Source organism: Notamacropus eugenii, chromosome 6 (assembly GCF_028372415.1).
Source record: "Notamacropus eugenii isolate mMacEug1 chromosome 6, mMacEug1.pri_v2, whole genome shotgun sequence".
In the NCBI taxonomy this organism is placed as follows: Eukaryota; Metazoa; Chordata; class Mammalia; order Diprotodontia; family Macropodidae; genus Notamacropus; species Notamacropus eugenii.
The window spans coordinates 90,129,053-90,153,832 of NC_092877.1; the positions used below are offsets into that span (position 1 = coordinate 90,129,053).

A 24,780-nucleotide genomic window follows, 5' to 3' on the forward strand; every position below is an offset into this window, starting at 1 on the left:
TTAACCTTTCTGCCTCAGCTTCCTCATCTGTAAAACAACCTCCTATGGTTCTTATGAGGATCCAATAAGATAATATTTGTAAAGCGCTTTACAAATCTCAAAGTGTTTTTATTATCTTAGGCAAGGCACTTAACCTATCTGGGACTCAATTTCTTCCTCTACAAAATGAGAGACTTTGATTTCAAAGTCTCCAAAGTTCCTTCCAGCTATAAATTTTTGATCCTATGACTTGATAGCAAAACTTCTGGTGAAGAATCTCTTTCAACTAGACTACGCTTTGGACAACAATATGCAATCCAACACAGTTCACATCTTAAGTCTAACTTGGTTGGATCTAGTGAAAGTTTTATTCATTTCCTTGGGGTTTGTTTTTGTTTTTACTACCAAATCCTTTGGGAATTGATCATTCCATGAAGAGCTATAAAGTAGAACTACAGCAGAGGTCTGAAATAAATATACTTTCATACATGCAAGTCATGTTAAGTAACCAATTATTACCTGTCATTCCAGTTAATATGAAGTCCATTTCATAATGTCCCTCTGCTCAATCACTCTTACTTCATAAAGCTTAGTTGGAAAAAAATCAATTTATCTTGGTAACTTTTACATAAAATGGTCTCTAAACATAAAATGTTGAAAAAGTCACCTCAGCAGTCAAGTTCACATCATGGGGAATTAGCTACTGTTTAACTTGCAATTATATGCACCATTTAGAAATTACTTTTAGAAAATTTGGCCTCAAGAGACTTGCTACCATTTCTGCTTCTGAAATATAAAATAAGTTTTGAAAGGGACTGAAATCCTAGCAATAAATGCTGTCTAACCCTCATCATAATGAAATATATTAAGAACATGTTGATTTCATTCATTATGAATGAAATTTATAAATAAAATTTAAGTATATTTGACCCCCATAACCATCAAATATATTAGGCTTTATCACAGGTCAACCACAGATTTTTAAAAAGTCATCTTTTGTGCTTCTCCAAACACATGCTGAGGCATTCATTTCTTGATTACAACATAATGCCCTTTCAGCTAAAGCATAGTAATAGATTTGTTTACCAAATTAGAAATCCCATGGTTACCAAACATGAAGGGCTGCTGGGAGCTGTATAAACAGAGACGAATTTCAGCAGTTCTTTTTCAAATGGTTAAAAGAGGGTTTTTGTGATTCTTTGAAAATGCCAAAGCAAGAAACACAACTCTGATTTCTAGTGATATGCAGCATTTGATCTTGAAGGTCTAAAATAATCTCTGTCAAAACTTCTAGCTGAACTATAATAAGTCACAAGATTCAGAGCTAGAAGGAACCAGAAATATCATCAGATTCCACCATATTATTTTACAGCTGAGCACAGAGACCCAGAACACTTAAGCAAATTCATAGGTATATTTTCATACAAAAGACACCTAAAGGTTAACAGACAAACATGAAAGTAACATCCTAGCCTTTTTACTAAGGTTTCAAATAGCAGTCAGAAACCCTTAAGGGTAAGCAACAAAGGTTTATTTTCCAAAATAATACTTTTAAAAACAAAGAGTACACATTAAAGAGATACCATCTGGAATGCCTTCTGTTTGGAGCTTTTAGAAGCAAAAGTGCTCTATAAGCGAAAAATATTATTGCAATATTATTCTGTCTGAAGGCACTGACATATATGTATCTGGGGAAGAAATGCGAACCCGAAAAAAACTAGACTATATCCTAACTTTGATTATTCTAGCCCCTACTGATTTCCAGTTTATGAATTAGCTACCTCATTTGCAATACAGCTGCCAGCTTTTAGCCACTTTACTACTCATTAGCACCTCCAACAAAGAGTAGGCAGGAGCAGGGAGGAAAAGGTGAAATGCAGACTCAATTTTGCTTCTTGTATCCAATTGGCATAAGAGCTGGGAAAAGAAGGAAACTAAGAAATAGTTGGTGTGAATTTTGGGTTATCTGTGAGTTCCAAATTATTCACATTATCTCTTCTCCTTTTTCCCTCTCTCTTTCACACACAAATGTATCATCTGCCTCCATTATTATGAATAATTGATAGCTGCATTAACTAAAATTTCAGTTGACATCATCACCAGTAGTAATAACTCTAACACCCTTTCCTTACATTCCAGAAATTAATTTCTAAAATAAGAGAGGGATTTACAAATAAGATTGGCAAGAATATTTCTCTTTTCATACTTGATTTTCATGTGGATCATGACGAATCAAGTCTAATTTTTACTTAATCTTTTAAAATCTATACAACTTAAATCTTAAAGAGAAAATTTTCTCAGTAATTCTCCAGCTCAGGATCTGTAAGATCAAAATTATTTTATAAATATTTTTATTTTCACTTCTGGACATCTATCTAACTATCCATTCATCTATAGACCTCTCAATCCTGTCCTTTTCTTTCTCCTTAAATAATCACATACGGTCTTACCTGGCCTATTGCAAAAACCTCCTACTCACTGCATTACCAAGCTGCCCAAATGATTTTCCTGAAGCATATGTCTAATCGAGTCACTCCCTAACAGGAGAACATGAGCTCCTTGAGAGGAGGAACTGTTTCCGCTTATTTCCTCAGTGTACAGCACAGATTAAACACTTAAAATAAATGCTTTTTTTCATTCATTTATCCATACAATATGCTTGTGGGAATACTCTACACACCACTGAGCACTTTTGATGAACATATTAGAAGGGAAGAGACAAGGTCTGGCAAGTAATATTTCAAAGCAGACTACATCTTTATCATCACATAATTGAAAGAAAGATATAGAGAAGATAAGATCCTACTGCACAAATTATGTGAATTATTTGTTGATTATTTTAAAATGGATTTGGTAGCCCAATAGATTTAAGGTAGAAACAACGCTTCTTTTCCAATAAGTTGCCTCCCATGTATGTTTCCAAAATTACATAAAATTCCTTGAAAGATATTACAAAGGAGAAAACCTTGTTCAATGAATATCTGATCACTACTACTAAGGAAGTCCGTGAATGAGAGCCCACATGCTTGCCAAAATTATTTAGCACTGTTAAGGAAGAAATCTAGCACAGGGCTCAAGTAAAGATGATAAGGCTGTTAAAAAGCTGCTGGTTTGTGGATAATGTTTTGCTCACTATAGCAATCCCTAAAATGTTGTAGGGCAACCTTCCTAGATATCTCCATACCACACTGGCTCCACTGAAGCCCCCATCCTCATTTCCCCATTTCTCTCCAATGAAACCTTAGATCATAGCTCCGAAACATCAGGCTCTCAAAGCTCTGATAGTTGAGCTTTACCTTATCTTGCCCTGGCCCATGCTTCCCTGCCATTTCTTGGTCATATCCACATGGCCATATTCCCATCATGCTATGCCCACCATCCAACATACGCATACCTTTTAGAACTCTTTATGTGTTTTTTGCCTTCCATCATCAGCAAGCTCCTTGAGGGCAGGAACTAATGACTGGCCCCCAAAATTTTATTTACCAACTAGCTAGTTAACCATCTATCAATCCATTCGTCTCCCAATTGAGATCATGAAGATATTAAAGAGTCTGGCTTAACTACCCAAAACAAGGGAATGAAAAATGCCTACTGGCTTATGAAATACAGTTGAAGGGAAAACCTAAAAAGTTCATCCAATCTAAAAATCTTGAACAAAGAATGCAAACATATCCTGCATAATAGGAGAGAAGACTGGATTACCCTTGGGAAACTACTAAGGTACTCCAACGTACTTGAAACCAAGATCCATTCTTTTAATGCCAATATCCCACCAATGTTGTTGTGTGGCTATAAGTCAAGGAACATTATAGCATTCGAAGGAATCAAATAGATGCAATTGAAAACAGACAAGCAGACAATGAGTGTGAACAGGTTGTAATACCTTGTACACAAGAAATTACCAAGAAATGGTGAATAAGATGTTTAAACAAGACTGCACATGATGAGTACCAGTAATAACCAACTGACAGAAAGCATAAGTTTCCTCACAATGTCAAGAGAAATTGTGGAAAGTCCCTACTATGTTAGGTTAATGTGTGATAAATTCATGACAGTGCATGGACAAGAGTTACTCAGTATGGACAGGAATGGATTGCAATCTGAATTACTAGACGGAATAGCCACAGTAATGAGATTACAGTTTCATTTAAGCCTGAGTATTATAAGTATAAATATTCCATAAATGTAGACAGGCAGCTGTTCAGAGACTTTCATCTATTTTTATGGGTTTATTAGTACAATTAAATAGGGAAAACACTAATATGCATCATAAAAATGTTACACCCATAAATGTTCATTTCAAATCATTAAGGTGTATGATTAATGATGATACCACTTTGATTAGTCTTGAGTTATAATATTTTGTCTAACTTGGAAACAAACTGAATAACCAGACAAAAAGATAAAGGAAAGCTTAATTTGCTCTTTCTCTTTTCTTTTTCTTTCTTCCTTTCCTCCTTTTTCTTTCTTTCTTTCTCTCTTTCTTTCCTTCTTTCTTTGCCTTTTGCTGGACAGATACATTATAAACACTATTCAAACAGATTTAGGAAATATGTTCTAGGCGTATAATGGACCATCTTCTAAAATCATCTAAAATGATTGCTCCTTTCTTTCCCTACCCCCATAATATACTATCTTGAAAAATTTAAATTCTAAAACTTCAGAAATCTTTTTTGCACAATAGGCTGGAAAATATAGCCAGCAAACACTTTAATAAGTATTTATTGTCTCCTACATGCCAGGCATTGTGCTAAATGATAGGGATACAAAGGCATGCTAGAAAGAAAAAAATCCCTACTACAGAGGCTCATCTATGAGGGGAGATGACACGCAAACAACTTTGTATTAACAGGATACAAGGAGACAATGTCAGAGGGAAGGCATTAAGGTTAAGGAGGACTAGGAGGGCTCCTTGTACAAGGTAGAACCTTAGCTAAAACATGAAGGAAGGTAGGAAAGCTCAGAGAATGAGATGAGAAGGGAGGAAATTCTAGGCATGGTGGACACCTGTAAAAATGACCAGTCAGGAAGAGTGTCACATCAGGAAGAGAGTCTCCATTAGGCACCTGTGTTGGTTACCCTCCCCTTTTCCCCTTCCTGCTTTTCAGCTTCCTTTTATGTGCAGTCTTGCCCTATCAGAGAGGAAGGCAGGAGCTGTGTATACAATAGGTTCTTAATAAACGTTTATTGACTATGACCGTGTCACTGCAGAGTACATCCAGGTCAATAAGGAATAAGAAAACTGAAAAGGTAAGAAGTATCCAAATTATTGATGGCTTTAAAAGCCAGCACTGAGAGCCACTAGAATTGACTGACTAGGGGGACAGCAAAGTCAGAACTGGGCTTTAGGGAGATCAATCTGACAGCTGAGTGGAGAATGGGCTGGTGTGGGGCAAGTCTTGATATTAAGCAGAGGGCTACTGTAATAGTCCTGGTATTGGGCGATGAGGATCCAGTCCAGTGTGGTAGCACTGTCAGAAGACAGGTGTATATGAGAAATGTTACAAAGGAAGTCAGGACTTAACAACTGACTGGAAACTGGGGAAGTGATGATGACACCTAGCTTGAGAGACTGGGGACTGGGAGAAGAGAAGGATGGCACCCTTCAGAGCAATAAGGACAGATTTTGAGGGAAAGATAAGTAGTTTCAGCTTTGGACACATTGAGTTTAAGATGTCCCACAAGACCTGCCAAGGATAGGAGTTGACTCCGTTGTTCAGTGTGTGTTGCCGTTGCCACTGCTTGACAATGCAAATCTTTGTGAAGACCTTGACTGGCAAGACCATCACCCTTGAAGTAGAGCCCAGTGACACCACTGAGAATGTCAAGGCAAAGATCCAAGACAAAGAAGGCATACCCCCAGACCAAAGGAGATTGATCTTTGCTGGAAAGCAGCTGGAAGATGGGTGTACCCTGTCTGACTACAACATCCAGAAAGAATCCACCCATTATTTGGTCCTACGCTTGAGGGGAGGTGTCTAAATTCCCTCAATTTTTTTCAAGCTTTTGAGTAATTTCATTGCACTTTTCTTTCAATAAAGTTGCTGCATTCCCCGCCCCCCCCCCCAAAAAAAGATGTCCCACAAGACATCTCTTTCAAGTTGTTCATTTTTCAGTAGAGATGGAGATCCATAGATCAGGTGAAAAGTTAAGGTTAGACAAATAAATCTGGGAATCATATGCAAAAAGAATTCAGTCTATGGGAGTTGAGACCACCAAGTAAAACAGAATAGAAGGAGAAGGAAAGAGATCCCAGGATCAAACCTTTTGGGGGACAAACATCTTTAACAGGCGTACCCTGGATGAAGATCCAGCAAAGGAGACTAAGAAACAACAGCCTGACATCTGGGTGGGGAAGCAGGAAAGAGAAGGGTCACAACACTCTTGAGAATGAGTAAGTGAGAAGAGGTGACCAAGAGTTCCCAACGCTGCAGAAAGGATGAGAACTGAAAAAAGGCCATTAGATTTAGTTATGAAGAGATCACTGATAACGCTGGAGAAAACATGCAAATGAAATGACCATCACTCATGTAAGATGTTTAAATACAAATAACGATAGATTCGTGTTTTATTTAAATGACTACATTTTGGAGCTATCCTGCAGAATTTTAAGAGTTCAATGAATTCAGAAGATAGATCCGTAAAGTATTTTTTATTTCCTGTCATATTAAGAATGTGAAGGGCTATAAAAAGGTAAAATATATTTTACTGACATGCCTGGCTTATAAACTTAGCATAGAGCTGATAATTTCATGTTCATGCCAACTTCCATTATAAACATCCTGAAACTTAACACTGGCATTTGTATGGGTATGTCTGTCTTGGCTACTTTAATTTTTCAGAACAAAAGTACAACAAAAGAATGTTTAACATACATATTAGGAGAAATTATATTAAAATTTTAGGATTATTTAGAGAGAATTATTTCTATCACCATCCTGTTCCAATAACTCATCATAGCATGAAGGTGATTTAGGGATCTAGAATGGCAGGCATCCACCCTGGCAGACTGTACCAAACTAAAAGGGCCAAATGCTTTCTAGATACATAGGCCCCACAATGGACTAAATTTCTTTCTATAATCTAAGGACCAGCCCTGCAAAGTTTACAATGGTTCATCACCAGGTGGCCATTAAGTGATGAACTTTTATGATCACAGTAATTCATAAAGCCATCTATCAAGTCATGGAGAAGTTGAGATGTTTGTCATTAGATGGAACATACATATGGATAGAATCACAGCAGTGCTTATAGAGTCAATTACTTTTCTTTTAAATATCAATTTTTTGGCATTACTACCACTATCACTAAAAAGACCACATGGCAACTGAAAGTCTGTCACTCCCAGTTCCAGTAATCTAAAAATTAAATAACAGCAAATTCACATTTATGCCTAAAATATCTAAAATAGATCAGTTTTTGGATAATCTGAGTTAGCACTATCCTAAGTATATAAGAGATCTTCTCAAGATAAGCTAAAGCAAATGGGATAAAATGAGTTGAATCTAACTAGAAGTGGACTAAATAGGTTATTGATGATGGCGGGGGAAGGTGGAAAGTTGGGGGGATGGTGAGGAAGTTTTCCTCCAACCTCAAGACAGCATGAGTTCTTTCCAGAAACCAATCTCTAGTATCTCCCTGTCCACAAAGTTATTTTCTATTTACTTTTTATGTATTCTGTATTTGCTTCTAAGTACACATGTTGGTTTCTTTTTTCTCCCTATGAAAGAACGTAAGTTTCTTGAAGGTACAGAACCTCAGGCCTCAAGCCACATGTGGCCTACGTCCTGGCGTACAGCCTTCTAACCGAGTCCAAGTTTTACAGAACAAATCCTTTTAAGAAGGGGATTTGTTCTGTGAAGTTTAGATTCTGCCAAAGGGCCACACTTGAGGACCTAGAAGGCCACATTTGGCCTCAAGGCTACAGATTCCCCACACCTGGCAGACTTTCCTTTTTGCCTCTGTATCCTCAATGCCAAAACAAACGATTATTTATTGAATTCCAGAAATGACCAAACACTGCAACATGAGTAAATAGGATGATTTTACCAAAAAACCTGAAAATTTTGGAGAAAAGTTTTCTCTGTTTGATATTAGGAAATTATTAATAGCTGAAATTGCCTAAGTAGTCACAGGGATGTTAAGAAAGATAAATATCAAGAAATTAAAGTGGTTTCAAAGATCAGTTTATCAAATCAAAGAAGAGTTTAGGTATATGCCCTCAGGTAAATGTTCATTCATCCCAGTGTCTCTAATAGTTCAGTATTTATAAAAAAGGGAAGAAAAAGCAATTTATCAAAGCAGGGAACAAAGTCAACAGGACATTAAATTATACTCAGTGAATTCTGCTTACTATGAAGGGTAAAATGTAAGATTTTCCAAAAAAGTAGAGTATCAATAATAAATAATTTTGTGTTTAAGTCTCTTTGGTTTAATGATCACACTTCCCTCCCACGTGGAATAACTGAGGTACAAAAAGATTCCATTACCTTCCTTTTTCAACCAAGAGCAGGACATCTATTTTTTCTCCATTTTGAACCACCGTACTGATTGCTGAAAGGAAACAAAGCCAAACAAACAAAAATCATAGGTTTCTAAAAGCTAAGGCAATTGACAGATTTTTATTCCATGGAAACATAACAAATTTTTATGATGCAGTAGGACCTGAGAGAACTTTCAGAAGAATCCCACACACAAATATATGAATAAAAAATGCATTATACAAGTAAAGCCCATTTGAATTAGACATCCTATTCCCCCATCAATAGAAGTAATCAAGAGTCTGTAACAATGTATTTCCTTAATTAATTTCCAAGGTGGTAAAGATATTTAGAGAACTGATGCACCTAGTCTGGGAAATACTCATAAATATAGTATCATGTAACATTACTTTAACCCAATAACTTTGCTGTTCTGCCTTCGTTTTTGAAGAGAGCCAATGATGCCATGGGTGAAGTCTTGTGCGTGAATTGAATTTAAATGAGGCAGAGTTGCACAAAGTCATCAGCCTCACTCTCTTGTAGAGTCACTGCAATCCAGTGACAAGACAGAAGTCAAGACCATTGGTGATGGCCTGCATGCAGCGGATGACCTTGACGTCTTTGATGCCTGACCAAGCTCTAAGCACCCCACAGTGCCTGCTTCATCCTCCGTCATGGCCCTTGGAACAAACTGTTCTCAGGAGCCCATTCCACCAGGGGAAGTCTTCAAATGCTTAGAACAGACGGCTCTCTAACTCACTGTTGGATGTGAGGCCTGTCGGTTACCCTGTCTTGTTTAGGTATCTACTGGGCATGCTACAGCTTCTTGGAGACCAGAGGTGGAAAGTAGGGCTCAGCAAGCCCTCATACAAGAGATGCTAGTCGTCTTCCCTTAACATCCCAAACACCCCCTCAACAAATTTAAACACAGTATGCATTATTAGCATTTAAAAAGGTATCATTCATTTTTAAATGAATATTCATCAATTTTAGGATATTTCTTATTCCCTGATATATTCTTTGCATGTTTAGAATTTACTTTATCCTCTATTTTTGGATACTTTTTATACCTATGAACTAACAAAATACATGTATTTTTCGAAAAGTAAAATATGTAATACCAAACAACTATTTCAAGGAACATTTGAGATTTTATTATTCACTCAATTTTACACCATTTCATCTGATAAAAATCTTAGCCAACAGTTCTGTAAAAGGAAAAGGATAGATAGAAATACCAGATTATATTCATTTTCACTTCTGTAAAAAGATGTTTCTATATAATGCTAAGTCAAAACTTTTAAAGGTGGGACTTTCAAAATATGGTATGTATTAGGGAATGTGTGGCAGGAGGAAACTGTCCCCAAGAGGAGTGACGGCTACCACTAGATAACATAACATATGGACGTCTGCATCTTTCACATACCAAATACTATCCCATTTAGTGGAGAGAAATGGGTTTGGAGTTAGAGGATCTAGGTTGAAATTCTGACTCTACTACTTATGAAATGAAGGGAGAGAGGAAGTAATATTGGCTTATACAGAACCTACTACGTGCCAGACATTGTGCTAGATGATTGTACATCCTCACAACAACCTTGAGAGATAGGTGCTATTACTATCCCCATTTTAAAGTTGAGGAAGGCAGCAGTGAAGTGACTTGCCCACAGTTACAGAGCTAAATTTGAACTCAGGCCCTCCAGACACCAGGCCTAGCATTCTATACTGTCAAACAGCTTTAACCTCATTAATCCATAGTCTCAATCTGTAAATGAAGGGATTTGTTTAAATAATCACAAGTGTCTATTCTAGCTTAAAATCCCATGTCAATTCCCATTTTTGTCACCGACTATGAGGCAGTCACAGTCACTTAACCTCACTTTACCTTTTCTCATCTGTAAAATGGGGATATATCTACCACCGATTGGAAATACCAGACTCCATGAGTTGCAGCAAGGAAAGTAATTTTTACCTATAAAATGCTATGGGCTGGGAGTTACCATCATTTTTATTACATTGCAAGAAGTAATTTATTTACTAGAGCTAAACAAATATGCCAAAGTTCTACGAACATAGAGATAAATCACCCTTACTCTTATTTTCAAGATTTTGACTTAACATGAAAAAATTAAAACTCATTTTAAGAAAAACAAAATGAGGAAAATCATACTTAGCTCCTGTAATCTCCTTAAATACATCAACTCTTCTTCAGTATTTTCCATTTGAAGGCAAAAATGCAGTCTAGATTTGTCCATAGCAAACCATCCTTTTTTCCATTGATCCAGAGTATGGCAATCTTTGTAGTACAACTGACCAATCAATTCATATTCAGCTTCTGCTAAGTTTTCAGCCACAAAGGGAACAAAATGCTATAAAAACAAGCATAAAGAAGAAATTACTCTAATGAAAATAAAAACCCCACATTCCAAAAAGTGGGGAAAAAACAAAGTAAAATAAAAATCTATAAATGCTTTCTAACATTTAGCAAAAAAATACAAACTTTGACAAAAATTTTATGCTTCTAATATGCAGAAAACTTTGGGATATTTTAAAATTATAATAATTTTGATCTTTAAAGTGGCAGTATTATATCAATATAGAAACATACTTTTGGAATTCATTCCTGACATACTAAGAAAGATATTTGTTCTTTGGGGTGTGGGAAGGATAACAAAACTTGAAAAACAGTGATTTCAAAAATACCTAAATTAATGTCAAGTTATACTAAAATATTTAATATAATAGTATTGATCTTGGCCTCAAGATGCCAAGAAGATGGAAGTAACAACATATTTAAATTTTTCTTTAATATACATATAATATCGAGGGAGCAACAGCACAGTAGATGGGCAAGAAATCAGGAAGACCTGAGTTGAACCTCCCGCTGGCACTTTCCTACTGTGGAAATGTGGGCAAGTCATTTAATCTGTCAATGCCTCAAAATATTTCCTAAGGCATATCTACTAAGTTAAAGATAGGTTAAAATTTAGGTTTTTTAGAAAGGTTTCTACACTGACAGTTTGCCATAAAAGGAAAAATCAGAAGTACATTATGGTATATATATAGCATATTAATATATTTATGTTGATATACATTGTGTACACAAAATTCTATTATATTCAAATAGTATACTATATAATATATTTAGTTAACATGCTATATGCACGTTATATTATGATAATTTAACACATTATGTCACAAGAAATTATCTTTTGATAAAAGTCTTTATATAACTGAGAAATTTTTTTTACAATTTATTTATTTTTAGTTTACACCATTCACTTCCATAAGTTTTAAGTTTTCTGGTCCCTCTCTTCACTTTCCCTCCCCAAGACGGCATGCAATCTGATATGGGCTCTATACATACATTTCTATTAAACACATTTTCACATTAGTCATAATGGACAGAAGAATTATAACAAAGTGGAGAAATCATGAGAAAGAAAAAAAAACTCAAACAAAATAAAACAAAAAAGAAAACAGTTTGTTTCAGTCTGCATTCCAACTCCATAATTCTTTCTCTGAATGTGGATGGCATTTTCTATCATGAGTCCTTTGGAATTGTTTTAGGTTCTTGTATTGCTGAGAATGGCTATGTCTATCAAAATCAGTCATCACACACTGGCTGTTTCTGTGATAATGCTCTCCTGGTTCTGCTCACTTGACTCAGCATCAGTTCATAAAAGTCTTTCCAGGCTTTTCTGAAGTCCATCTGTCCATCATCTCTTATACCACAATGGTATTTCATTACATTCATATACCACAACTTATTCAACCATTCCCCAATTGATTCCCCTCAATTACCAGTGCATGGCCACCACAAAAAGAGCTGCTATAAATACAAATATTTTTGTACATGTGGGTCATTTTCCCATTTATATGATCTCTTTGGGATACAACCCCAGAAGCTGTATTGCTGAGTCAAAAGGTATGCACATTTTTACAGCCCTTTGGGCATAGTTCCAAATTGCTCTCCAGAATGGTTGGTTTAGCTCACAGCTCCACAATAATGAATCCAACTTTCCCACATCTTCTCCAGCATTTATGATTTTCTTGTTTTGTCATGTTAGCCAATCTGGTAGGTGTGATGCAGTACCTCAGAGTTGTTTTGATTTGCATCTCTCTAATCAATAATGATTTAGAGCATTTTTTCATATGAACATAGATAGCTTTAATTTCTTCCATATGCTTGGACCATTTATCAGTTGGGGAATGAGTTGTATTCTTGTACATTTGACTCAGTTCTCTTTATATTTCAGAAATCAGACCTTTATGAGAAACACTAGTTGTAAAACTTTTTTTCTCAGTTTTCCCTCCTAATCTTGGCTGCATTGGCTTTATCGTACAAAAATTTTTGAATTTAATGTAATCAAAATTATCCATTTTGCATTTCATAATGTTCTCTATCTCAGGTTTGGTGATAAAATTCCTCCTTTCTCCATAAATCTGACAGATAAACTATTCCTTGCTCCCCAATTTGTTTATAGTATCAGCCTTTATTCCTAGATCATGTACCTTTTTGGACTTTATTTTGGCATATGGTGTCAGACACTGGTCTATGCCCAGTTTCTGCCATACTGCTTTCCAGTTTTCCCAGAAGTGTTTGTCAAATACTGAGTTCTTCTCCCAGAAGCTGGAGTCTTTGGGTTGATCAAACAGTCAATTGTTACAGTCATTGACTATTGTGTCTTGTGTACCTAACCTATTCCACTGATCCACCCCTCTATTTCTTAGCTAATACCAAGTAGTTTTAATGACTGCTGCTTTATAATGTAATTTAAGATCTGGTATAGCCAAGCTACCTTCCCCAGCATTTCTTTTCAATAATTCCCTTGATATCCTGGACCTTTTTTTCTTCCAGATGAATTTGATATTATTTTTTCTAGTTCTAGAAAATAGATTTTTAGTAGTTTGATTGGTATGGCACAGAATAAGTAAATTAATTTATGTAGAACTGTCATTTTTATTATATTAGCTCAATCTACCCATAAGCAACTGATGTTTTCCAAATTATTTAGATTTCACTTTATTTGTGTGAAAAGTGTTTTGTAATTGTGTTCATATAGTTCCTGGGCTTGTTTTGGCAGGAAGACTTGCTAATATTTTATGCTGTTTACTTTAAATGGAATTTCTCTTTTTATCTCTTATTTTTGAGCTTTGTTACTAATATACAGAAAGGCTAATGATTTATGTAGGTTTATTTTATATCCTAAAACTTAGCTGAAGTTGTTTATTATTTCAAGTAGGTTTTTTTTACTTGATTCTCTAGGATTCTCTAAGTATTTCATCACATGATCTGCAATGAGTGATAATTTCTTCTTTGCCTTGTTCTAATTTCTTCTATTTATTTTTCTTCTCTTATTGCTAAAGCTAACATTTCTAGTAACAGTGGTTATAATGGACATTTTTGTTTCACCCTGATCTTACTGGAAATGCATCTAGCTTATCCCCATTACATATAATGTTTGCTGAAGGTTTTAGGTAGATGCTACTTATCTGTCTAATTTTTAAGGAAGGCTCCATTTATTCTGTGCTCTCTAGTGTTTTCAGTAGGAATGGGTGTTGCATTTTGTCAAAAGCTTTTGCTGCACCTATTGAAATAATCATATGGATTCTGTTAGTTTTGTTTTTGATATGATGAATTATGCTGATAATTTTCCTAATATTCAACCAGCCCTGCATTCCTGGTATAAATCCTATCTGATCAAAGTGTATTATTCTCATGATAAGTTGCTGTAATCTTTTTGCTAACATCTTATTTAAAATTTTTGCCTCTATATTCATTTGGGAATTTGGTCTATAATTTTCGTCCTTTGTTTTGGCTCTTGCTGGTTTAGGTATATCAGTACCATATTTTTATCCCAAAAAGAATCTGGTAGGACTCCTCCTTCTCCAATTTTCCCAAATAGTCTATATAGTAATGGAATTAACTGTTCTTCAAATGTCTGATAGAATTTGCTTGTAAATCCATCTGGGCCTGGAGATTTTTTTCCGAGAGAGTTCACTGATGGCTTGTTCAATTTCTTTTTCTGAGATGGGGTTATTTAAGTATTTTACTTCCTCTTCTGTTAATCTGGGCAATTTATATATTTTTGTAAATATTCATCCATTTCACTAAGATTGTCAAATTTGTGGGCATACAATTGGGCAAAATAATTCTAATTACTGTTTTAATTTCCTCTTCATTGGTGGTTAATTTATCCTTTCCATTTTTGACTGGTAATTTGGTTTTCTTCTGTCTTTTTTTAAATAAAATTAACCAAAGGTTTATCAATTTTATTGTTTTTTTTTCATAATACCAGCTCAGCTTTATTTTTTTAGTTCAATAGTTTTCTTAATTTCAATTTTATTAATCTCTCCTTTGGTTTTCAGTATTACTAATTTGATATTTAATGAAGAATTTTTAATTTGTTCTTTTCCTAGCTTTTTTCAGTTGCAAGCCCAATTCATTGATCTCCTCTTTTTCTATTTTATTCATGTAAGCATTCAGAGATATAAATCTTCCCCTAAGAACAGCTTTCACTGCATCCCGGAGAAATCTATCTTTAAGAAAGGTTTCTCCAAGTTCCCTACTACAAAAATGGTTGCCATTAAAAGGTCTTGATTAGATGAACTATGATAAAAGTTACCTTTGCTATTGCCTGTGTCCATTTTCTTTGAGTCTGAGCAGTTTCAGCACCAAATAAAAAAGCACGCTCTGAAACTAAGTATATTTCAAAGTTAAAGATGGGCCTAGAAAAAAAAGAAAAAGAAAAAAGGAAACATATAAGTGAATTTTTATATTAAAAAACTAAGCACCCTAGAGTTCAAGATTTTCAACTATCTTAAATACACAATGTTTTAGGGAAACAAATGACATGCATTGATAGCAGTGTGTGAAACTTTTCTCGATAATAAACTACAAGAAAGATTATGATATCTAACAATGAAAGTTTTAATTGCTTCAATTTATTAAATGCTATATGCACTACTTTTTTTGCTAAATAATAGGTTAAATACAAGTTGTTAATAATAATAATAATATAGTACCTATAAGGTCATACATAGACTCCATTCATATGTTGCTTATATATGAAAGAAGTGAAAAAGGATAACTCCCATCTATTTTCCATCCACTCTCAATATCTCATATATACCTAGGTATTTGCCTGTGGTCTCTCCTATTAGAGCTCCTGGAGGTGAGAGCCTGTTATTTGCCTTTCTTTGCATTCTGGTTACTTAGCACAGTGCCTGGAAAATAGCAGGTACTTAAAAAATGCTTGCTGACTTAGTGACTAAATGTATAACAAATTACACTATAATAAAGGCATATAATAAATAGAAAATGCAATCAAATGTGGATAAGGCATGATTATTACTAATGGCTCTATTTCTATCCATGCTAACAAATGTTTCAGGTAGAAAGTGGCATTTGGGCTATGAATTATGTCAATAAAAGGATAAATTTTCTAATAATTAGAGCTGTTCAAAAATGGGTGATAATAAGAGATCCTCATTCAATTCAACACTTATTCCCATAACTTCAAGTTCAGGTCAAATGATCACTTTTTCAGCACACTGTAAATGAGATTTATGATTTGGACAGCATTTTGCTAGAGAGCTCTGATGTCTATTTCATTCTATAATTCCATTATGCTTGTAGACTAGACTGTGGCAACTAGATATCAACTAAAAGAGCTGCCTACAAAGAAAACTGTTTAACAAATGACACAAAATGTGTATTTTAAGGATCGAGTTCCAAATGTCTTCTGATTACCATTTTATGATTTGAGCTAAAAGTGAAGAAAGGGAAAAACTGAGACTATCTAAGATTTTGTTGTCCACCTAGACGAAGAACAGTTCTGATATAATGTGTTTCTTCTTCCTTTTTTTGTTATACTGAATCACTTATTTTTCTATTTGTATTTAAATAATTTGAATAATTTTGTTGTAATTAATTTAGCAATGAAGATATTGCTACTAAACAACTCTACAATTTCACAGGATAAAACACTCAGCACATGGCTAATTTACTCAGAATGAAAATGCTACTAAGATTAAAATAAATCAACTGTTAATAAGAACATTTATTCAAATGAAAAGGAAAGTTCAATGAACTTTTAATGTAGCCATAATTATGACTCACATCATGTGGTACATGGGAATTGTTATGTAATGATGGAAATATATTTATTATAACTATATCTAAATTACACAATTACACAATTCTCTTCCCACTTCTGTAAAAAAGTTATCATTGCTACATTAGCATTAATTAGAATTGTAAAATCAATATTTAATCTTATTTTAATATTTACTTTTGAAAGGAATATTTAACATACAAAATTACTTAAATGACAAAGCATTTATGAAACATTCATAAAAGTGTGTCAGGAATTACAGTAAGTGCTAAAGATACAAAGAGAAGAAATGCAAGACAGCTGATGCCCTCAAGGATCTTACATTCTAATGGAGGAAGACAACACACAAATAGAAACCAATTGCTTATTCAACAAATATCATCAATGGCTATTATAAATATATATATACACGTGTGTAAACCTATATATAAACATACACGTGTGTATGTACCCCTAATGGTACAAACAAGACAGTTTCTGTTATCAAGTGGCTTCTGATTTCCAGACAGATTTGTAGTGGAAGAGTTAAGCTTTGTCTCCTTAGATAATATTGCTCTGAAACCTAGAAATTGCTCCATTTTGCAAATTATTTCTACATTAGTAGAAACACAGAGCAATGCAGTAAGCTACAAACAGACTGCTGTGTTTGGTTCTGGGTACTCTTATTTTAGTAGGGACTATGACCATTGAAAAACTGGAGAGAGAAAGGCCCAGACACTGTAACATACAAGGATGGACTGAAACGACTAGAAATGCTTAGCTTGGACAAAAGAATATTACAGAGAGCGTGCTAGCTGTCATCATGTAATGGATATATCATGTAGACGAGTAGATCAGACCTGTTCATTTGGCTCCAGAAATCAGAACTAGAAGGATCCACTTTGAAGAACGGACAGTTTAAGCTTGTGGAATGTTAATTAGAGAGTTAAAGATCTTCCCCACTCATTGATGAAACTGCCCATTAAGGGAAGCTTGATTAGGGGAGGCCCATACCTTTTGCTAATTTTCTAATGAGTTCTCAAGAGTTATGATGCCCTCTGGCTCTGAAAAGTGTACAAATACTATGAGGTGAGGTGTTACTTTGGGGTTCAGTCCCCAGAAGTGTTTGTTTGGTAGGAGGAGACTCTGGTCAGCTGCTAAGGAGTCCTTCCTGCTTTGAAAACCCAGATGCTGGTACTTTTCTCTCTGGTAACTATGTACGTATGGTCAGATAGCTGGATCTGTCTGTGGATCTGTGAGGTATGTATTGCTTACGGTCAGACAGTTGGAAGCTTGTCTGTTGATCTTTCTTTATCTGTCTGTATTTTCTATGAAGTTCAGAGCGCTCACTTTTTCCCTTGAACTAAGTGAATGATATATGCACTTGATTAAAGTGACTGTTGAACCCTCAAAAATTGCTTTCTTTAGGGAAAGACAGACTTAAGAACCTATACAGCAGGCCCTCCTGCATGTGCTAAACTTTCTAACAATTGATTGCTGCACAACAACGAAATAAAGATCCCTCTCATAAGATGGCCTTCCATTAGATGGAAAATTCTTGTTTCAACACGGATTCATTTGGATGACCTATAAAGTCTCTTCCAACATAGATTCTGTTGTCTGAGGTTAATGTTGGCAAAAATTATGATATCATGATATGAATTCTTGACTGTGTTGCAATCCGTATTCAACAACAATCATACAGTCACAGAACTGCAGATTGAAGTATTAAGAATGATAAAGCAATAAATCATTTGATGGTAACAATCAATGCTTGATGTGTGGAAGAACATCAGATGAAGGGAGAGATCTAAAAAGCAGATCCTATAAATTTATAAAAATAGTGACAAATGTTCAAAATTATTCCATGTCAAACAGATCTAAATGCTTCTAATATAGGCCCTCAAGTTGGTTCTAAGCAGCAGCATTGACAAATAGCTAAAATGCTATTTATTTCACAATGCCAAGCACTGATATAAATGTAATGAAATCTACTCCACACAAAACAATACTGAAGATTTTATGTTTTAATGAGAAAATAAAAATACTCTCCTCCAAGAAGTATGAATTACATATTTTCAGAATTAAGGTCCAGAGAGAAAGGAGAGAGGTAAATATAAGATTGAAGACTTGAAAGGGTGAGGAGGAAATGAAAAAATTCAATTCAACTAAAAATTGTTAAGTACCTATTATAGGCACTGTGCGACAGTTAGGATACACAAGTCTAGATTAGCGATGAGACAGAGTCACAAGGATTTTAGTTTAATAGGGAATGAGAACAAAGGGATTACACTCAGGCATAAAATCATGAGAAAACAGAAGGAGAGATGACTCTCAGGAAGCAAAGAAAAATAGAGATGATGACATCTGTGTTGGGTCTTGAAAAAAAGGAGGCAGTTTAACAGAGAAGGAAATAAGCAGGTCATCCACTCATGGGTGAAAAGGTAAGCAAATAAATGGATATGGAAAAAGGAAGTATAAGAACAAAGAATTGTGGGCAGACCAATTCGGCTAGCATGCAAACTATATAAAGGGGAGAATAGCTAAAGATGGAAAGGTAGATTGAATTCCAAAATAAGAAATTTATATTCTAGGAAACTAGGAAATCTATGGTATATTTTTCACATTCCTGAGATAATTTATATGAAGTTTTTTGCAAACGTCAAGGAGTTACATAAATGTTAGTTATTAATACTCATTTTGTTTTACAATTATCAATCTTTAATTTACCAAAAATTATCTGAAGATTCAAAAAAGTTAAATGGCTTTTTTACTTTGTAGACCAAGAAAACATATCAATATTCAATTAAACGCTAAAAACATTAGAAACTGCCATTTAACGTTCTAAGTTATTGTAATCTTGACATCCACACTATCCCTGAACATAAATCTCAATGTCTACACTGACTGAAGACATTCATTTAAGTTGTACATTTCAATTTCTCTGTTATCTCACTGACGTAGATACTTCCTCCAATATTAGAGACAAAAATTCATCTACCTCTTATTTTTTTTTTGTGACTTGTCTGTTGTTATCTATAAAAAGGATCTACTACAAAGGATACTACTCACAAAGGATCCACTACATGTTGGAAATGAAAGACACTGCAAGAGTGGTTATTCCAAGGGTATCAGTGTAGCACTTGAACTGTTCATGTGCTACCATTTCCCTTTGAACATTACCAGCCTATTAACATCTCTAAGCATCTATTCCATAGGTCATCATACAGTTGAATTACTCCAATCAACTCTTCTGCATTGTCCTTTGGATCACCTATAATTTTGATTTTAAAATAACTGTGGCATTACATGATTTGCAAGGATATAGCATCCCCTGAAAATACTGTTATTAAAAAGATAGGTATTTGCTTCAGTGAGAGGCTTAGCAACATAGCACAGTGCCTGAAACATAGTAGGGCTTAATAAATGCTTCCTGAATGAATGAATTTAAGGCTTAGATTATTTGAAGAAATGCAAAATTTCCCAAATGCAATCCAACCCACTCTCCTCCTTCTCTTCCTATTCAGTTCTCAAACCACTTAATTGTCCATTTGCAGTGCGCATATTAGACTCACTCCATGGGTTTTCCATCCAACTTTATATCATAGTCGAGACAACAGACATTTTTCAACCACTGTGTTTCCAACGTGGACTGTTATGCCAAACTCTTTTAAGTGCTTGCATATCTCATTGTAGATTTTTTTATATTATTCTGGGGTTTAATACACTCAGCCAACAAGAGAATATGGAAAAGTACATAGAGGGAATTCTTCCATTCAGAGGGTAAGCTGACATTCTCCATGATAGTGGCAAGCATATTTGGAATGCACACATCTCTCCTGTTTTTATCTCTACTATCACTGATCAGCAGAGGGTCACTGAACAAAATTACTGCAGATAATACATTTTTCAAGAGGAGCGTATGATCTTTATTTATGTCAAGCTGCTGCTTTGTTATCAAGTTACCTGGTTTTCATTAAAAAAAAAAAAAAAAAACCAGGAGAGTCTTTAACACTGCATTCTGCTCCACAGGGAAATGATTTTTTATCCTCTTCAAACAATAAAGTCAAACACAGTTCCTAAAAATTTCAGTGAGTTAGATAACTGAAAAATTATAATCTATTGTAGGAACCCAATGACCAAAGTCTTCCTCTTCCCTTCCTATATTTTTTTCTAAAATTCCCTCCATACATGTGGATTTCTGCAGCACTTACTTCACAGGATTGCTGTGAGGCAAAAATGAGATAATGTATATACAGCGCCTGACCAAACTTAAAGCACCATACAAATGGCTATTATTAATTTTCTTAGTTTTCAAAAGTTTTATAAAAATTAAAAACTAAATATATGGTTATTAAACCTATTAAATTAAATTAAATCTATTAAGATGTTATGTTCACCATATTTTTGGGGGGTAGCACCCTCAGTTTTCATATTTTTTCTATTACATTATTCTGGTACCTCCTCCCTTTTCAAATATCTTGGGAATTAATCCTTCAATGCTTCTAACACTGTATTTTTTTCAGACTCATTTTTGTCTGTTTGTACTCGGTCAAGTCCAACTGCTTCTTCTCTCTTTTTTCTTTAGTATTTCAATTTTTGTATATGGCACAGCCAAGACTGAGTCATTATAGATGAGGAACATCATGGTTCAACTACCGTCAATAAGGAAAATATTTTGTTACAGAAATTTTGGCTACTCTATTGCATTTTTTCTGTTTATTATTCTATTACTTTCATCTTTAAATAGTCTTGGAATTTTCTGACTTAATTGGGTCTCCTGTCAAGCTTTGCGTGGACTTGTTAGTCTATGCATTAACACTATATTCCATGTATCAATATTGTTCACAGACTTTAACCATCCTCCCTTCATTAGAGATTCACAAATGACAATTTAAAGTGCTGCTGTCTTTGGCTATCACATCTCTTTGCTTAGTAAGGAAATCAAGTTTTTGAAGAAATTTGCAAGTTGCAAATCAGTTATAATATCAAATTTTAAAGCATTCCAAAACTGAACTTATTACACATAAGAATGAAATACTTCAGAGTTTTTTGTGCCAAATGAAGACATATGGTATATAAAAACTCCAGAAACGGGCCTCAGCAGAATGTTTAGAAAAATAGCATTAAATTTAATTCAGATAGAGAATTCACTATTTTTATATTATCAAATGAATATTCCTCACTATTCCAATCTTAAATGCCCTCAGAAATTCATTTTATTATCTCTTATTTTATGGGCCAGTATTGCTGCAATCACTAATGTAACTCAGAATATAAATTCTCAATTGGAATTTTCAAAATAATAGAAGGACACATATTAGAAAATTTTGATTTTGAGAAAAGCAATAAAGGAAGGTTATTTAGATAATTCCAATTAATTTAGACATGTTGCAGGTTACTGTTTGGTAAACTTTTCATTTTCAAACTTTTGAAAGACTTCTCTTTGGATTAGATAATCATCCCAGACATTATCTGATTGATCCCTTTTATTTTAAAGATTGGGAAACTAAAGTCCAAAGATAAATTAAGTGATTTACCCCAGGTTAGCTACTGAGTAACAGAGGCAGAATCTGAACCCACATCCTCCAACTCCAAACTCAACACCATTTCCATGAATGGATGTCCTTTATTGGAGACTATATTTAATAGGTTTTGTTCCTTCTAAAAGAAAGAAATATGGGGCAGCAATAAAAATCATGAATTACTTTTTTAAAAATGCATACAAACATTATTTCACTTCTTAAGTATCTAATTTTAGAACCTACCCGGTATTTATAGAGAAGTCCTCTTTGTGTATAGCAAGGCAGATAACTTCATTCATATTAATCGTGCCATTAGGAGTTGTTGCCTTATCATTTTCATAATAACTCAAGAAGCCCCCTTCCAAAACACACCATTTTTTATTTGTTTCTGTGTTTTAAAAGAGAGAGAGGGAGAAAAGTTGAACTGTAACATATGGAAATCAACAAAACATTCTACTTTCAAATTGCGATCTAACTACCGTAGAACCAGTCAGTTTAGGAAAGGATCTTAGTAATCCAATCCATATTTAAAGAAATACACCCTTTTTAACACCTTTCTAGCCCATACTTGAAAACTCCCTAGAGTATACACTGTCCACCTCTTTCTTCACCAAACACTCTTTTATATCCTCTATCATCATTACCATTCCAACTGAATGGTCATCTCCAAATTCACCAATAACCACCCAATTCCCACGTTATTCTTCTCACTCTAAATCCTCCCTGACCTTTTTCAGTAGCCCTGGATACTGTGCTGACACTCCACCTTAAAACATGTTCTTTATGGCCAGTCAGTCTCCTTCACCAAATCTTTTCACACACCCCTAAATGCAATTCTCTGTTACTGGTTCTCCTATCTATACTCTCTTATGATAACCTGGCTCCTATTAATATTATCCCTACACAGATGAATCAAAGGTATCTCTTGCACTCATCTCTGTGATCTGCATCCAGAGTAGGGACCAGGATCAAGTGCTAGTGTAGTGTAGAACTATCAAAAACGCTCAGTCAGCAAAAATTATGTTCTCCATGATCTGTCCAGTAGCTAGTGTCAGTGTTTGAACTCAACTCCTGTCTCAAAGTGTTTTGCTCTTTCCCCTGTGCCAGGTATTTTTTATTTATTCCAGGAATTTTTAACGTAAGGTCTATGTTGACTTCAACACAGTACTAAAATTTGACAAATTTTTTTAAATGATTTAAAATCAAATCAAAATTCTATAAGACAAAAAAATGAGAATCATATATCAAGCAATTTACTGTTGTTCAGTTAAACACACTGCAATGAATAAAAGTAACTGTACAAATAAATGGATGAAAAAATTAAGCACAAATATTCCAAATGCATCACCTTTGGATATCTAAAAAGTTTTATTTTAAGAAACAAAACATTAATTTGGATTTAGCTCTAACCTCATTATAACTTTATTTAAATCTTATCTCTCAAAAAAAAAAAACCCAACAAATTTTGTCCAGTATGAAAAAAATCTCCTCTTAATAACATATTAATTTCTCTTTAGGGAATTAGAATAATTAGTATTAGAATTTGATGGAAAACTCATAAGAAAAATATGATACTTTTTTCCATCTTTCTAAAACTCTCTCAATAGCGATAAACATTGTGTACCTGAGAAGTCAAGGACAAAATAGATAGCATGATCATAGCAGTTGGAAACAAAAATATAATACTCTTTTATTGTGGGCAGTAGAAATGGAGACTAATTCAGACTCAATCTATTTTCCACCATAAGGTCATGTCCCAGTATTCACAGTGGATTACAGGACAAAGAAAAATAATCCACATTTTTACAGGTTCCATGTAAAGGGTGAAGGTCAAACATGTCACACTGATGCACACACTGAACTAGTAAAAAATATGGAGGAAAAATATCCCAGTTATAGTCTCTGAAGTAAGTTAGATAGAGAACAATGTTTAAGAGCCATCTTCAAATGACTTAGGAATGGATAACTTCAGATAAATAAGACACATTCATTCATTCATTCCACTACTATCTACTGAGTATTTATTATGTGCAAAGAAAGCATGGTACTTGACACTACCTAGGATGCAAAATATCCTTGTTCTTTTCTATAGCAGTTCATCTCTACTATTTTTAAGAAGAGATAAACTGCATTGAGAGGAAGAAGGTTTATATTTCAGCTATGCTATCATGAACAATTCACCAAACCTTTATTAAGTTCTGATAATATGCTAGGAATTGGATATTACACAGACAAAAAAAAAAGATCCTGTTTTCAAGAAGCTTACCTTTACCTATGTGACCTTTCACATATCCCTTCAGCTGCCTCAGACTTCTCATCTGTAAAATGAGCAGTGAGGCTAGATGATTTCTAAAACCTGTCTCTAAAATCTATGATCCTAAGGTGTATTAAAAAAAAAAAAACAATCCTTAAAGCTTTTTGTGTTAGTTCCATAACAAAAAATACAATCAAATATCTATCTGGAATTCAGAGATTGATCCAGGGAGACTTTAAAGAAGAGATAGTATTTGAACTAATATGCCCTTAACGATGCACAATATTTTTATAAGAAAACGACAAGGAGTGATATTTCTATTAGCTGGAAAATAGCCAAGAATATTTGGAGAAAAGTAAGCATCCTGGTTTGGTTAGTATAGCATATGTACAGAAAAATATTCAGAGATGAAGCTGGAAAGATAGAGAGATATAGCCCGG

At 34.4% G+C, this 24,780-nt stretch overlaps 1 protein-coding gene across 2 annotated transcripts in view; it reads right to left on the bottom strand.

Annotated features, from left to right (window-relative positions):
- Positions 1 to 24,780, bottom strand: part of ARAP2 (ArfGAP with RhoGAP domain, ankyrin repeat and PH domain 2) — a 228,206-nt gene that overhangs the window by 70,152 nt on the left and 133,274 nt on the right. For both annotated transcript variants that reach the window (XM_072620438.1, XM_072620439.1), the window contains exons 16-19: positions 22,330 to 22,474; positions 15,092 to 15,194; positions 10,633 to 10,831; positions 8,472 to 8,535 (exon numbers count right to left, since the gene is read on the bottom strand). In XM_072620438.1, coding sequence (XP_072476539.1) covers positions 8,472 to 8,535; positions 10,633 to 10,831; positions 15,092 to 15,194; positions 22,330 to 22,474 — 511 coding nt within the window. The remainder of the gene's footprint in view (positions 1 to 8,471; positions 8,536 to 10,632; positions 10,832 to 15,091; positions 15,195 to 22,329; positions 22,475 to 24,780) is intronic.